Source organism: Micropterus salmoides, unplaced genomic scaffold, assembly GCF_014851395.1.
Source record: "Micropterus salmoides isolate LMB-PRFRI ecotype aquatic unplaced genomic scaffold, ASM1485139v1 Ms_hic_scaffold_15, whole genome shotgun sequence".
NCBI lineage: Eukaryota > Metazoa > Chordata > Actinopteri > Centrarchiformes > Centrarchidae > Micropterus > Micropterus salmoides.
The window spans coordinates 20,405,097-20,422,015 of record NW_024040596.1 but is presented as its reverse complement, the minus strand read 5'-3'; the positions used below and the strand labels follow the sequence as shown (position 1 = coordinate 20,422,015).

The following is a 16,919-nucleotide window of genomic DNA, read 5'->3' as shown; positions in this document are numbered from 1 at the left end:
GGCATGACATTTCAACCAGCTTCTGCCACATAGTTAATTTTAGTTAGCTTTTTACCCATTTATCCATTACTCTCAACATTAGCTAACTATTTTAACAGTTATCCCTTTCTAACTAATCTTTACACACTGTTATTTGTACTGCAATACAATACATGTGATGGGAAATTTACATCGAAGTAAAACTTGGCGGTGTGCAACATTGATACCTTTAATAAATTAACTGACTCTGTCTAATGTATTTCTTTCATCAGAAGGCAATATTTATTTCATTCACTACATTAGGGCTAATTCAGAAATGTACACTCAGTTGAATATTTAGCCTACAATTTCAGAGGATTTTTCCCCCTCTGGAGACCTATAGTTCTCTTTGCCCAAGGCACTAACAAAAAGTGCACTTCTTGAAAGGCCTTTAAACAGACTCTCTTAAACTGTCGAAGCCTACCATAACCTTTTACGCAATAATAACGTCTAGGTCTACACACAGAGACCACTTCAGCTTGAGGCTACATCCTGCACTTGAAGTGCCACCTTGTAGAGCAGTAAAGGAACATGATTTCTTTATGAGAGCATACTGAGCAAGAAAGGCATTTGGACATTAGTAGACCGAAAACCAGGCAAGGTGAAGTTTATTGAAGAATTCATGACAGCTTCTTTGCTTTTGTGTAGCCCTCATGTTGACAGAAAAACAATACATGTATTATTAAGTGTCTTTCCTAAAAATACAGAGATACAAGCACTATTTAACAGTCAGGACAGAGCATCTGATGTAAAATAAAGACCCTTCGCTGACCACAAGGATGCACAATGTTAAGATATTGAGAAAATGGCCTCATACTCCAAATAATGGAGAAGAAAGGCCATTGTTAACTTTTGGCACGAAGGAATAAGATTAGAATCTTGAGTAAACAAGTCTGCCTGTATGTATTTTTAGTGTGTCAACTTTTTACTTCCAATATTTGGTATCTTTTCAAGCTTTTGGTACAAACATAAAGAGTGCTGAAAAGGTGTGGTGACAAAAAAGTTATTACATTTAACATACAATAAATCATAGTATTTGGGATGAATTCATTCATGTTTCATTCATTTTTTTTTTTAAACAACCACATCTTTGGTTCAATAGTCAATTATATGATGCACAAATACTGTAGATAAGCAAAATACAGGCAATAAAGGCAGGAATGCTGTGTAGGATTGTATCCTATGCATCCTTCGAAAGAATTCAAAATGAGTTATTTGATATGTTTCACTTTCTGAACTGAGAATCACTGATGTTCAGAGGTGACTATTTCTCCATTATTTATGAGAGGTTTGGTGTAAACCTTTGCAACGTCACCTCAATTACCACAAGAACATTTCAGCATTACAGGGAAAGTCAGGCAGGATTTATTAACCTATCAAACTTTATGTGAATTACTGTCTCCCGTAGCTTCGCAAATGTAGGCAAGTGCTCTGGGTTTATGCAAATACACAAGGTTGCTAAACAAACACATCTTGCATTGTAAGCCAAAGGATTTGTCCGCTTGGAGTAAAGTTTGAGAATAACAACTTTACACTGAAACGGATACAAAGGTGCCACCACAACTTGTCACTTGTCATCACCTTGGTTTTAATTTAAGGGTGTTTTATGAAATCAGAGTCAAGCCCAGGACTGTTTTGCTTTCAGTCACAACTAACGATGGTGAGTCAGACCCGGATGTTGGATAACACAAAACTGAGAAGGGAGCCAGGTACACTCTTTCAACTTATCTGAACTGTCTGCCCATACACTCAGCCAGTTCACTTTACAGCTTGTGTATATGTGTGTGTGTGTGTGTGTGTGCGCGCACACACATACACTATGTATGTATAGTACCCTGTATCAGGAGAGACTCATTTCCACTCAAAAGGAAACTGAATTGTCATTAAGTTTTCTTTTGCAGTCTCTCTACTCACCTAAACACTTGTGTTTCACTGCAAACGTGTGATTAACTGCAGATATGTGTTGTCTTAAAATCTTGAGCCAAACAACACTAGCTGCTTGTAGTCCCACCTTCAAGAACCACAGGAAAAGATGATGTTGCTAGTTTTGTCAACCCTCATGCTTACAAAAACAAAAATGTCATACAGACTTTTACAAAAGAAGAATGTGATGTACATTCAGATCACTCCCCCACCATAGTCTGTTTATGGTGCCTCCTGGAGAGTGCGAACTCTGCTTCAGTGTCTGAATGTGGTGCTAGGCGACACCGCGGTCAGTCACACAGGAAACTGAGAAGGCAGACGACCTCACATCCTGCCTGAGCTTTGGAAGAAACACTTCCTCCTTAAAAGCAGCAAGTGCAAGAGCTAAAGATCTCTCACATGAAGGCAGTGGTGCTGTGCTGAGAAATGAGCAACAAGATACTATATGTCTGCTGAAATTTAAAGTCTAACATTGCAGACGTGCACCCAGATGTCTCTGATCTTTGGAGGGAAATTACATTCACAAAAAATTCAAGTGAATAAAAGGACAAATAATGCTATGTGATTACTCTGAGGCAGAGTTTCTATCACAGACACAAGTTCAAAAACACCAAAAACAATCAGGTATCAGCTCCAGGATCAAACACTGGTAATGGCTATAAGTTGAACCTGAGGTCCAAAGGACTGTTTGCCAACATGCACCTTCTGTTCACTGCTTTTGTGGTGCTACTGAGACTGGTAGTAAATACATCAAGGCAGTGCTCAAAAAGATTTGCAGAGGCAGACACATTTCTCACTTGTGTCAATCTAGAAAATCCCCCTGTGATTACCAAAAAGATCTGAATAGGGAAGGATGGTGTACATCTTGATCTCACCTTCAAACTGGCAGTGAAACACATGAGACAGAACAGCAGCTTTGATGCACTGATGGAACAGTCTGTTTGCTAATATAACTGAAACCATCCTCCCACCACTCTATTTTATGCTGACAAAATATCTCACATATATTTTCCATACAGTTTTTAAGTCTCATGTCCAGACATCACACTTTTACAAAACGCTGCAACTCTTATGCAGCAGTACAACAATAGCTGTGGGGCTCAGCAGCTTTCCACCAAAGCAGTCGCCATTTGTTCACTTCAGTCTCTGCCTGTGCATCTGCCCAGAGCAGCCAGCCCCCTGGTTGCCATCAGGGCTTCTTGGCTGCAGTTTTGGCTTTCCCGTTGGGTCCTGTTTTGATCTGGGTCATCTCCACATCTGTCAGGGCGTCAGGGGGAAGGCATGAGCGCATGCGTTCAATGGTCTTCTGGTAAGCTGCCCTCTCCTGCTCCAGAGAGCGAATCATGTGCTTCATTTTGCTCTCCCGAGAAAGGAAGTTCTCTACGCTTGTCTCCAGCGTCTGAATCTTCTGCCGCGCAGCCTGGAGAACACAGTCATTGTACCTCTGTTAATACAGGGTACGTGCAAAGACAGACATTTGGATAGAGTGGAAAATAAACATTCGCATTCTGAGAACTCAACTAGAAGTCAGCACTAGTATGACTTGGCCACAGGATCACAGCACAAAATCTCAACAAAAGATAAATATGGTTATAGATCACCCCGAATTCAGAATCCACATTTAACAAGTGTAAATCACTGGTTGAATATTGTATTGTAAGTTATCCAACACCATAGGTTTAAGAATCCACTACTTTTTCTATGTCACATCACATGTGAGAGCAGCTCAATATCTCCTTGACCCTCATTATAATATGAGGACCATCAGGTGTGAATTTAGCAGTCCTGCTGCACAGAATTACAAACTTCGGATCAAAACGCTAGGAATAGTTGCAAAACACCAGCGTTCAAGCCCTTTATCTCGCTATAATTTCCATTGTGTTTTTAACTTATGTTTTAGTGCCATCTATTGGTAGTCTGAGACACCATCAGTGGCAACTGCTGTTAGTCTCTTCAGAAATATGACAGAGCCGTTTACAAGTCCATTAAAAGAAGGAATTTTAAACTGACCAGTAACTTAAATACCTCCCACAATTACACATAAAATCCCTCAAGCATGAAAACAATAAATAATACAAATCAAACATGTATCAAGCATTTGCTGTTGTTTCACAAAATCATTCCCAATGATGTGGATGAAAGGTAATAACAAATCTAAGTGTGATTCTTCTCTTCCTTACCTGAAGTTTTTCCAGCAGGTCCATGTTCTGTTTCTTCAACTGCACATTCGTCTTTTCTAGTTTGTCGAGCCGGTCAGAGTCATCAGGCGGTCCAGCATCTAACAGCTCATCATGCAGGACATGGTACTCCACCTCGTACGCGTGCAGCTGCTTGGAGATGTCCATCTCCATTACCTGGCAAACAACAGGTTATACAGATAGTATATAGTTTATTGATATTATTACAAATTAATAGTGAAGTCAGGCAAAATTAGTCTGTATAGAGCGTTTAAAGGACGGGTTTATATTTTTCTGTAAACAAATCCCATGAAAGGACCAAAACCAACAATGACTTAATTTATCTACTGTCCATCAAAATTCCTATTAAAATGATTAAAACAGAGCCACAACGTTGCGCTGGGTGACATGTTCCTTTATTACAATGAATATGGGAAGTGTAGTTAATTTTGAGTCAGTCCCAACTTATACCGCCCTGCTGCTGAAAATTGAGTGCCACACACAGTCTGGGAAGCATCGAGAGATGACTAACACATTGTTGGTTTTAATGGAATTTGTTGGCAATTTTTATTTGGTTTTACAGTTACTGTTAATTTGCTGGATAATATTTTCACAATTTACTCAGTCAAATCCTGAAAAATAACAACCAAAAATATACTATTGTAATAAATCTAAACGGACTGAAATCTTTTTGTGACTGAGGCTAAACACATACAGCAACAGTATTTTTGCCAAGGGGTACTGAAACAGAAAATGTTTACATTTTACTGTAAACATCATTTTGGCTTACAGATATCAGAGTAATTGCATTGCCTGAAGTGAACTCACTTGAGCTTTGGCCAAGATGTTTAGCTGCTTAGTCTGTAATATCAATTCAGTTTACCTAAACAGCAAAATAATATGTGTCTTGTCTTGCATTATGGTATATACAAATACTGGATCTTTAACAACATCACACCTCTAAACACATTTTCCACTATGCCAACTATCGAGAAATCTTTAGCTTACCACTACAACAAAGCTGGGGTTAAGTGGTCACTCATGTACAAAGATTAAGTTTAAATATGCTTGATTATCAGGGAACCTGGGACTGTATTTCATATTGTTTCAACTACTCATTCTGTACCTTCGCAATGGTCTCCTCCATCTGTGTCTGAGTGAGGGCAGGAAGTGTAGTTTTCAGATAGTCCACAATGCTCTCAAAGCTGTCACACTCCACTATCTCCCCCTCATGGCTGCTCAGCAGACAGAGGGCCACTTTAAAGATCACCCCGGTCCCTTGGACAAACACAAAATCTGAACAAAAAGGCACAGCAATAAAAGATCAATGCTTTAAACACTTTTCCTTCAAGCTGTAATTATTATGAGGTTATTTAAATGTCTTCCACTTAGCATTATGCTGATAAGCATATTTGTTTGGGCAAACACAGGTGGCAATTATTCTTTAAATATACCAAAGATGCGGGACACAAAGCTGAGGGGGAACTGTGAGGCGAAGAGTGTGAGGAACCAAGGCGCTGCGTAGAGGCTCGGGCTGATCTCGTGCTCCTCCAAGTGATTGTACAACTCACGGTGGTAGTCGTGCAACAGTCTGGAGAGCTGGTACATCTGAATCTGGAATGACACAGACAGTGTGCACAGGCATAAGACACATTCAAAAAGATAATACACACATGTCAAGACATGCTGTGCTAGAACAAACTGATATACCTGGATCTGCAGGAGATAAAGTATCACAGGGCAATCTAAGAATCACTAGCTGACAAGTTAACTTTTACCCAAGAAGGGATCTGTGTTGTTCTAGAGACTTGCCCAGACACGCATCAAGGCCAAGCATTTGATGAGCTGTACTAATGTGATAACAATGTGTTACAGTGATCCTGACAAGTGCTACAGTGACTTGCACAGCAGACAGAAAGCAGAAGCAGAAGTTAGCTCAAGCTAAAATTAGACTGTTATCAGTCTTACAATTTCCTGGCCGTTACAAAGAAGACAAGTAATACCTTTACCTTCTCGTACTGAACCACTGCACAGAGAGAACAAATTCCTCTTTGGATTAGTCTTAACAGAACAGAAATGCAGTGTAGAGAGAACTGAGAGGCCGCTGGTTGGCTAAATGGTTACCTGCTGTAGATTAAACATTACCACGCCTTCTGATACATGCACCCCCCCACCTCCCTGTGAGGTCAGCTGATATTTAACAGAGCAGACGTGCAGGTGTGGTTTGAATAAGAGGTGGAGACACTTGACTACTGTTTGCCGTTGCTAACCAATAACCCAACAAACCCAGTGTGCTTGTTACTCACACACTGTTTCTAATAGGTTGGAAACATTATGGACTTTATTTAGTCTTTATTCTGAGTGTAATGCGACAATTCAGGTGAAAATTTAAGCAGTCTATGTGTTGCTGTTCTCAGTGCCTTTTGGTCAGATCTACTGGAGGAGCTGTAGGGAGTATTGGTATGCATTGCTATCTACCACAGTGTGTTTTTTTCTATATTACCAGTGTTACTACCAGCATGAAATTCTATTCATAGTTGCTTTAATGTTCAGAGGACTTTTTTTCTGTAGTACCAAATCTACACTACATCTACATACAGGACACCACTTTATTAAATAGTAAAGCTGTAATTTGGCTCTAACTTGACTTTTGTTTGCAAGTGAATGTCAGTGCAACAAGTAATCATGTCTGATGTTGAACCCTAAATTATCTTGCAGGAATTAAATATAGAGCATTCTGTAACAAAAATGTTAACACACAATAATGACATCCCTTATATTCTAATAAAATGTTCCAGTGGTCCATCCACCCATTCACGCACTGACCTGCAGATGGACCATGTCAGGTCTGTACTGCTCCCTGATGCCAAGGTCATACATAAGGAACTTCAGCATGTCAAAGGCCTGTTCTTCGTTCATGTGCAGCAGCAACACTCCAGCCACAAAGCTGATACCCTGGCAGTAGCCAACCTGTGTGGTACAAAAGAAAAATACACAATATGTACGAACAAGTGCATGACTCTGACCACACTCTGGCCTTGCAGTGACACACTTAGGGGAGAGGAAACAGGATTACAGTACGTACCTCTGTATCCAGCAGAGAATAGGCCTTCAGAAGGTTGTAGAGGGAAAGCTGCCCTGCACCCAGCTGGGCTGAGAAGTACTGGTGGGTGGGGAAGGTCCGGCCTGAGCAGGGAGACATCTCAATGTTTACATCTGGAAATGCACTAAATGTTTATAGTTTCTGTGAGCTTTAAACAGTACAAGAAGAAACATTAGGGAGAAGTTTTGTTCGCCTGTGAATAAATAAAACTAAGAAGAATAACAACCAAACTACTACTACTATGACAACTATTAATAATAATGATAGCTTCTACCTACAGAGCAGCTGAGGCTGCAGCCATACTTAAATTTCAAAAGCTTCCTTCACATGCATTATTCTGAATAACTGTCCCATGACTAAATATGACACAGTCAAAGTCCATGACATGTTCTCCAAGACTGTGCGGTCCCCCTTTAACAAATCTGTGCACACCTAGATCCACCAGAATGGCATGCTGCTGTGCAGTGAGCTGCTTGAGCAGGTCATGATAAGGGGTGTCCGGGGTGTGCTGACGCTGGGGCAGTCTGTGACGCAGCCGGTGCTGATGGGAAAGGAGCAACCAGATCTCCCCACGCCTGCTCTTGGGAACACCTGCACACAAAGATGGAGACTACATATGTTCGCTCAAAACTTTACACATATACCGCTGTAAGAAGAATAAGAGATAAACCCTTTCTCTCAGACAAAAATGTACAAACACACGTCTCTCACCTTGGCAGAGTACACGATAAATCTCCTCCTTGTCTTGCGGGACAGTCGTTCTGCCTGGGGCTGTCAGTTTTCTCTCCCACAATGCCTGCGCATCTTTGGAGCACTGCCCCACTTCCTGGTAATTCAGCTTCATCTTGCGGATGTGCAGCTCATCTCTGCTTGCTGCAACACAATCACCAGAATAAAAAGAGGTGAAAGAACACATTCAACATCATTCTGTCATTGAAGATTTTCTTGTTGCACCAGAAAATGAAGACCAAAGGCCAACAAAAGAGCACGGTATTTCTGATCTTGTAGCTGATAAAAAGATTGTTTGGATATATTCCCACACACCTTTTGTCACCTGTTACCACAGAAAACCTACAACGTACACACAAGCAAAAATACCCACAACACCAAAGACCCATTTTTATTATGCTGGAGACTTGGAGAAGACATCAAGACAGTGCGGAGAGGTATGACAGACAAAATTATCATTCCTGAACATGCAAACAAAAGAACATGAATTAAATAAATACAATAAACCAACAACTGAAATCATGCAAAATATCTAACTGCCATGATCTCAAGGACATCTTTTATGTCACTTACCTTCTATTGAAAATGGCTATTCACAGTTAGGTCCTCAGACCAGCATTGGTGTCATAGTGACAAACAAAGGGAAAGAGATGTGTTGTTATAATCTAACATATAGGCTAAATGCAACAGGTGCATCCCAAGGTTAAAAAACTCTCTCCTCTTTTACTCTATTCTCCACCCTTTCACTTAGGGCAAGTTATTAATGTATCACACCAATTTTTGTCCAGTGTTTGAGCTAAGCATGCATAACACTGACACACATTTTTGACTTTTAGAATTTACAAGGAGGGGTTCACTTCACTTTGAAGATGTTTTTTTGATAATTAAGTAGCTAATTAACTTTCCCATATGGCCTCTACTTCCTCTTCTACACTACTTTCTCCTCTGGCTAACTAACTTTAACTTCCTGTTAAAAGGAGGGGAGGAGGAGAGGAAAAAAGGAGGGCAATATTTCAAATGCTGTATCTTTTAACAGTGTTGGGCAGTAAACGCATTACTCAGTAAGACGTTACAGTAATAATATTACTTTTCCCAGTAACTAGTAATATAAGGGATTACTATTTCCAAAACCTTAATAATATTAAGTAACGCTGCGTTACTGAACGCACCATCCTTGACGTCAATGTGTGACTGCATTGCAGTCAGCGGCACCGGACTTTGTTGTTCATGTCCGCTGATAACCAAAACCTAACTTTTCTTTCCACAGCTTTAAGTAGCTACTGCCATTATTGTGTCACAGTCTAAGATGCAAAGAACATTGTCGTCTATTATAAACTCTGTGCGACCATCAAAAAGCTTTCAACCGCAAAAAATTTTACATTTAATTCATTGAAGCATCTGCTAAAGCAGCACAGCAACATGAAGCTACTGTCACTGATGCTTGGACTCAGGAGAGAGTGGCGTTAACGTAACGTTTTGTAAAACTACTGAATATGGCTCTTATTAACAGGCTAGATGTGAAGAAAAACAGTAGTTCAAAAGTCGGGATTTACTTGCTTTATTTTTTTATTTCAGCCGGTGGCGTTAAGAAACGTTATATGTTTTGTACAAAACATATAACGTTTCTTAACATATTGATTTTCTATGTTTTTTTTACAAGGCATAAAAAGCCTAGTAAGCCGTGTTGTCATTCTGCGGTAAATACTGGAAAGTAATATAGTAACGTAACAAGTGACATAACTAGTTACTTTTATCCCCAGTAATAAGTAAAGTAATATTATTACTTTTTAAAGGAGTAATAAGTAACTAGTAATAAATTACAATTTCTGAGTAACTTGCCCAACACTGCTTGTGTTAATGTTGTTTTTTCCCCTACATGCACCCCTAGTGAGTGTTTGTTTGAGCACGTTTATTTATCTGCATGTCTTCCTATGTGTATATGCAAAACCAAAACATTTTTCATATAGCTGTGCTCCAGAATCAGGATGGCAACATATGACTTCTCTAAGTAAACAAAAATGACAGCGTAAAGAGTGGCAAACTCGAAGCCCTGTATCCCTTTCCACGCTCGTAAAGCTTCAGTTAGGACTTTAAGTGTTTGGTGAGGACTGAGTGTGAAACGTTCATGATCGTTGAGGAAAAGGGACAGGAGTAGAAGTTACTACTGCAATAACTATCTTAACAGCCATAAAAATAAGACCCAGTGAGCAGATTTCAACAAGAACAGTCCCATGACACATTATAAATACCACCAGTGTCTGCACAGAAACGAATACACTTAACATCAAAGAATGCTGAATGATCCAGCAGCAACAAGACTACAGACATCATGTTCTTCATATTTGTCATTCATGTGACCAAATGAGGGGTTCATTCTAGGGTGATTATCATACTTTATGTGCACAGTAGCAACTGCAACTCACCCTCCAGTCTCTGGTTCTCTTTTTCCATGCGCAGCAATAGTATCTGCTGGTGGATGGCAGTCTTCCAGAGGGCCCGGTAGTCAGCCCCCGTCCTCTTAGGCCTCTCCCCAGACAGGGAGTCACCTGCCGGTGGCAGCAGGCGCCCCCAGGGATCCAGACTTGAGTTGAAGGCACGAGGAGAGAGAGGCAACAACTCCCTGTCATCAGAGTTGTCTAAAACAAAACATCCAAAAACATCAATACAAAGTACATAACTATTTTTTAAGTCACAATTTTTTTATGAGCAATGAATCGAATGGCTAACTGTACTATAAAAACGAGTTTTTAGCCTCTTTTAGCTTATTGATTTGATTTTACGTCTTTACTGTGTTATTCATTCTCACAAAGTGGAACAAAGCGGAGCTTTTAGCAGGTAAAGAGCCGCATATTTCAGGGGTTCTTGATGCCATGGATCTGGGAATAATGTGCAAGTTACATTTTTAAGCTAAGACTACGCTAAAGTCAAGAAAACTGGCCATGAGAACAAGTAGGAGGATTGCTTTCACAAGCTCCTTTATCAGTGTTTATCTGAAAAGGATGAAGTGGGAACATTCCTCTTCCCTTTCAACCCTTACAGCCCATATATGCATGCAATTTCAAAGATGGAAGTTTCAGAATAGTCATTTTCCACAGGGATCGAATGTTCCCCCTGCCCTGTACTCATTTTCTATGCACTTGTAGATTATTCAGAGCGTACTGACTGTGCATCATGTTGTGCCTTTTTCTGAACTGCTTGAGGAATTGTGTTACCAGACCTGGGTGCTGCATGGATGCAGACGGCTTGTTCATGGGTGAAGCAACCCTCAGGAAGATTTTCTGTCTCCAGGAGACCCTGCGTGGGGTCGGAGGGAGACCTCCACTCACTGAGTCACTGCTGCAGCTTGACAGAGTCCTCTTCCTGCCTTCCCCATTGCTATGAGAGAAGACAGCAGCATTACAGACACCCGATAAATGAGTCAGGTATCATCTTACACCAACACTTTCAGCAGCTTTTACAAATGCAAGCACACACCTTGAGTACATGAACACATCTAACCTCTCCACTCAGAAACAACACAGATAACCTTATATAAGCCTTACATCAACAAACTCTCTCCCGTTGATAACAAATGGTCAAGATGAACCTTTAACATTCAGATAAACATGATTTAAAAAAACATGTACAAGGCATTGACAGATTCCCAATGTCCATGTTAATAAAGCAGAAGGTGGTGTTGGTGTGGGTCACAATTAGTATGTAACAAACATAAACCACTTAAGCAGCCACAGCTGAGGCGCATGCGTGTTTGTTTGTTTTCTGGAAAAGAAGTTGCTTTTGTTAGTGAAGAAGAAAACTTGGTTACTGAGCTGCTGGAAGTACTGAAAAACTTTAATGTTCACTGCCTCATGTTACATGTTACTTTCTCTGTTTCACATTTATCAACTAATAATGAAATTCACACCTGCCAACACAACAATGTAGTGAACTTGGCAAGTGCTCAACCAGATCCTAAAAGTCCCAACCAAAATCAAACCAACCAAAAAAAGGGCTTGGTCATATGTGGAAAGTAGGACGGTGAGGGTCTATGAAGTGAACCTGCTATTTAAATTAACACAGTAATGAACACAGTATGTGCAAAAAAGGTGGGTGAAATGGAGAAGAGAGAGAAGCCTAGCTTCTCCAAGTAGGAAAGTCGTCTCCATATTTAGCCTTTGTTTTTTTCACCATGTAAAATGATGCACAGTGCAATTACCAACTCTTTAGCAAAACATAATTAGTACAATACCAGCGGGACTAAAGAAAATGTCCATTTTCTTTTCCAGGTTTCATTGTTTTACTTGATTAGCAAAGCTGCATTCATTACATATGATCAGCATGGGGCTCTAGTACCCTTAAAAACATCAGTTAAAATTTTAATGACTTTCTCCTTTTTTACTGTGATTTATATGCGTAGTGCACTAGTATTTGTGGTAGGAAAGAGGTTAGTTGCTGCGGCTCCTTCGACGTGTGTGTTGGTGTTCATGTTTGCTCTCTCTATCTCTCTCTTTTGTATGACGTCAATGCACACTGATGTGACCGCACCCCCGACTCTGACTGACTTCCAGCGTCATTGGTTATGGTCATGTATACATGTGACGCTAATATCATTATGTAACTGTGTGACATATTACAGTCACTAAAATATTTTAACGTTTTTGTACAGAATATAGAAATCCAATCCCATTTGTTTTTTGTTCTTTTAAGATAACCGTTTTTGCTAGTGAAAACTAGCTAGTGAATGGTATTTTAATTTTAATTTCTAGCTCTGAATACACATGTACTGTATATATTCCAGATTTCATGAATGACTTTAAAGCTGGGGTAGGCTAGGGAATTTATCTAAGATGCATTTTTGTTACATCACAACAGCAATCAATTAATCAAATCCTGTGTCACAAAAAAAAAGCTGGTACCTGTGTCCTGCTGGTTTTCCAACATTGCCTATCCCAGCTCAAATGTTCAAATGGCATCTTTCCTCCGTTACAGAAACAAACTTCTTATGTTACATTGAGGATCACTTGATTGCTACAGTAGTTAACAAGCTTTGTCAGCGCACAGGTGCCAGTATGATCATGTGAACAGTAAAAAAAACAAACAGGAAATGACCTTTACTGAGTCAAATGTCACTGAGACCAAGATTTTACTCTCACAGCTGTTCCACACATTTAACATCAGCCTCTTTAATAGATTAAAATTCTTCACGTGACATACGACCTCTTGTGTTTTCCTGCCAGTAAATTCATAAAGTCACAGAAAAGACAGCACCGGGGTAAAGTTATCTCACAGCGCAGTAGAACATGTTGGCATATTCAAATTTAAATACCCCGCAGGTCAAGGCTTTTCAGCAAGTTCAGCTTGTAGTCATTTTAAGGGGTAACGTGTGCTGAAAAAAGCTTTTCTTTCTCCTTTGGCTGCATTATCAATGCGAGTGCTCAGAGGATTGGACTGCTGTCAGAGAAGAAAAACATCCTGTGGAAATGCCATTTTACAATGGTCTGCTCCACTGTATCTCATTCATAATGGAAATGTTAACCTTTTCTTTCTGCCATCCAGACACCTTGTAAACCCAGGATAGCCTCATGGATATCACTGGTCAGGAAAGTATGAAGTGTAGTTAATGAAGGCTACAAATACAGTTTTGCCGTGCAGCTTCAAATTCACATGCATATGCAGGGGTGTATCAGCATCCCCTTCTACTTCTGAGCGAAATAGGAAGAGGGCCGGTCCAGCTGCAGAGGCAATGGGGGAAAAAAGTATTCTTACCAATAAAAAGTTTCTATGGATAGACAGGGACAAAAAAAGCTAGGTGTTAAAAGATTTGGACAGCCAACACGTACTGCCATCCCAGCAAAGAACAGATTGTCCCTCCCACCCATCTCATTCCCTCTGTCCATGGTCGATGCGTTTGGGTCTAAACAGGGGGGTTTGGCTGAGCAACCCCTCTCACCTCTTGAGGCTCCCACTGTCTGCCACGGAGCTCAGGGAGCCCAGTGAGCCCTGGTAAATGCTTTTCAGGAAAGTGGGAGCAGAGAAGGAGGAGGGGAGGCTGAAGGAGGACTCACTCTCGGAAACACTGCGCGTTCTCGAGACAGCCACGGGTCTAGGCGAGCCAAACATGAAATGCCCACAAATAAAAAAACAAACACATTGAACAAAAGAAAGGGCTTCTGGTCAGAGCACAGAAAACACTGAGGAACTCATGGGGGATCAAAACAGTGACAGGAAACTTACGATGCTATTGTTCAAGAACAGTGGAGCAGGAGGTGAAGAGATTTAGAACTGATCAAAGTGCGGCAAATAGATTACATTGTCTGTGTGTACATCACAGGTTAACTAAATATTTAGTTGGTGTTAAAATAACTGCCATATCTTCCAACAAAACACAAATGTTCACTGTAATAGAAACTTATTGGTACAATTCACTGCAAAACATCCACTCCCCCAACATTACTAAAGAGATGTATATTCTGCATCGATCATTCCTTTCTCCCACAGGTTCAAACTAGGAGGGCAGTAACTGATAAGTGAAGTGTAAGTTACCTGCTCTGCAGTAGTTCTGGGTTAACAGACTGTTGTCTGCGCAGTGGAGACTGCTTGCTCTGGCTGGGCTGCTGTCCCTCAAAGGAGATGCGTTTCTTCACAGGTGGGTGGCTGAAGGTGTGGGCACGCCGGCGGAACTGCAGGCCGGCTTCCGGGTCATCGTCAGGAAAAGCAGGAGGGGAACCTGGAGGGGAGTGACCAGGAGATTCCTCATCCTGCTGAGGAGGACAGAATGTGAGAGGAAGAAAGATGTCAGTGCATTTCTAAAACTCTTTTACAGTCATCTACATTTATCATTTATATCGGATATTTTACATTATATATATAGATTTTTTAAGTATGGTTACCGGTAGTCAGAATGGTGAACCTAAAGACAAAATCCTTCCTCTAAAACTTCTGCATAGCTAAGCAGGTCAATAACCTAGGTATAAGCAGGCAATATTCCAAGGGTAATAATCCTGTTAAATGTCTTTGGAAGTCAAACCACACATAGCCAATAACTCCACTCAAGAGGAAGAGCCCAAAACCAGATAAAACAGAAACAGAACCTCAATTACTCAAGTTACAGGTCTGCACTCACCTAGCCAACGTAACCCCAGAGCAAGATTCATTTCAGGTTCAACTTTCCACTCGACACTCTTGGACTCAGCGTTGCCTCATGCCTGGTGGTACAACTCCCACATCTATTGTATTCTAATGGACAATGTCCTGTGACTCACCGCATCACACACTATTGGTGGGGAGGACCTCAGTGACTCAACTCCACTTGAAAAACCCTCCAATCGCCTCCTATCATCCTAAAGACCTCCCTCACTAAGTTCTGACAGGACAGAAGAAATCCAGCAATATGTGTGCTGCTTCTTTCAATACACATTGAAAAACAAACTGCAAGGTCCAATGAAGTTACTTTCACTATCTTGAAAGCCTTTGCACTGCTAATCACATCACAACTGTGAAAGGTCTGTTCGGCTGTTCCACACACATAAATCATACTAGATATCACTGTCAGCTGAATGGCTTAATTGTGACTTATAGATTTTAGGAAACACTGTCAAGATAAAGCAGTTCAGTGGATCAGACACTTCTGCTGTGCTGTGTCCTACGACAGGGAAAGAGGAAGACAGAGACAGGCATGGCTCAGCAGACACACAACTGGAAATCCTGACTTAAATTTCCTGCTTGCCAGGACATCGGCATCCTGACACAGTCCCCAGATGACTACTTATTCGCTTAATGACAGGGCAAACGGCATTCTGCTGACTGTCTATAACAAAGAGGGGCACAGGTGAGTCTTGAAAGGGAAGACACCAGATAGGTAATGATGTCACTTAATTTTGCATAGAAAAACAACAGATGGATATCTTAATAATGATAGACAAGTAGCTTTTGAAAATACCATTACTTGCTTTCTTCTAAGCATGGTTGTCTGTATCATTGTGACCATGACTATTTGGTTTGTTAATATTTATAAATCTGCAACAGCCAGTATTGGTGGATTTGATGATAGAAAGAGATATAACAGCTTAATAAAATCCCCCATCACTTGATGCTGCCACTTGAAGGCTGATGCAAATTATTTCCCTCACTTGGCGGTTCATATTTCCAGTAAATCTGACATGACATGATGACAACAAGTAAAGTATGACAGCTACGCTATTTCATATCTCTGTATGTTTAATACAATGAGAAATACATCCTTAAAGGGGAACTCCATCAATTTTACACATCAAAGTCTATTTACAGGTCTTGGGGAGTACTACCGCAAATGTGAAAAAGGTTGCATAAAGCCTTTTGTGGCTCCAGAGGTAGCAGCGTAAAATCTGATATATTGCCTTAAGTGATGTCACTTGAGTCAGCATGGGTTGGAACAGAGAACTACAAGTTTGAAAAGGCAAAAATCTGGGTTAGAAAGAAATGAGCTTACCAGACCTTTGTAACCCTCTCCTCATCTCTGCTTGACACTTTCAGCTACATTAGCCGCTACTAGCAAAATGTAGGTGCCAGGTTTTGGCAAAGAAGAAGCTTGTGTGGAATAAAAAGAAAACATCTCAGATCCTGCTGCATTGATTTTTATCCCTTTTCTTTTATATTGTCCATCATCAGTCCGACAATCTTATAGGTGTTTGCTGCTAAATCGGTGGAGTAACTCTTTTAACTCTATCATGATTGATGGGGAGTTAGATGGACTACATCACACACTCACTCCACATTCTGCACAGCAGTGACACAGGGGAGCCAACAACTCCAAATGGTTCTCTGATAGCTCTATAAACACACTCCCTGCTGTAATGCTCTGTCTTCTGGCCAACACAGCTTCAGCATAAAACTGTGGGCGAATAATGCAGTGCAGAACCATGTCTCCATGTGAGAAGAAAACTGTTAGATGCCTCTAATTACTGACGGTGATGAAAGTGAACGCATGCTTATCACACTTGTCCTTTTCTGAG

The 16,919-nt window shown here is 40.6% G+C and overlaps 1 protein-coding gene across 9 annotated transcripts in view; it reads right to left on the bottom strand.

Moving 5' to 3' along the window:
* Positions 1 to 599: 599 nt before the first annotated feature.
* tbc1d4 (TBC1 domain family, member 4) overlaps positions 600 to 16,919 on the bottom strand; it is a 34,265-nt gene continuing 17,945 nt past the window's right edge. The window contains exons 12-24 of one of the 9 annotated variants that reach the window (XM_038720952.1): positions 14,473 to 14,687; positions 13,880 to 14,032; positions 11,168 to 11,325; positions 10,374 to 10,586; positions 8,524 to 8,526; positions 7,933 to 8,094; positions 7,654 to 7,812; positions 7,204 to 7,304; positions 6,945 to 7,088; positions 5,573 to 5,732; positions 5,245 to 5,414; positions 4,122 to 4,295; positions 600 to 3,361 (exon numbers count right to left, since the gene is read on the bottom strand). In XM_038720952.1, coding sequence (XP_038576880.1) covers positions 3,131 to 3,361; positions 4,122 to 4,295; positions 5,245 to 5,414; positions 5,573 to 5,732; positions 6,945 to 7,088; positions 7,204 to 7,304; positions 7,654 to 7,812; positions 7,933 to 8,094; positions 8,524 to 8,526; positions 10,374 to 10,586; positions 11,168 to 11,325; positions 13,880 to 14,032; positions 14,473 to 14,687 — 2,043 coding nt within the window. In that variant the 3' untranslated portion in view covers positions 600 to 3,130. Of the gene's footprint in view, positions 3,362 to 4,121; positions 4,296 to 5,244; positions 5,415 to 5,572; positions 5,733 to 6,127; positions 6,251 to 6,944; positions 7,089 to 7,203; positions 7,305 to 7,653; positions 7,813 to 7,932; positions 8,095 to 8,523; positions 8,527 to 10,373; positions 10,587 to 11,167; positions 11,326 to 13,879; positions 14,033 to 14,472; positions 14,691 to 15,052; positions 15,137 to 16,919 lie in introns of those variants that run through there. The other 8 variants (XM_038720950.1, XM_038720957.1, XM_038720958.1 and 5 more) reach the window with 8 other exon arrangements.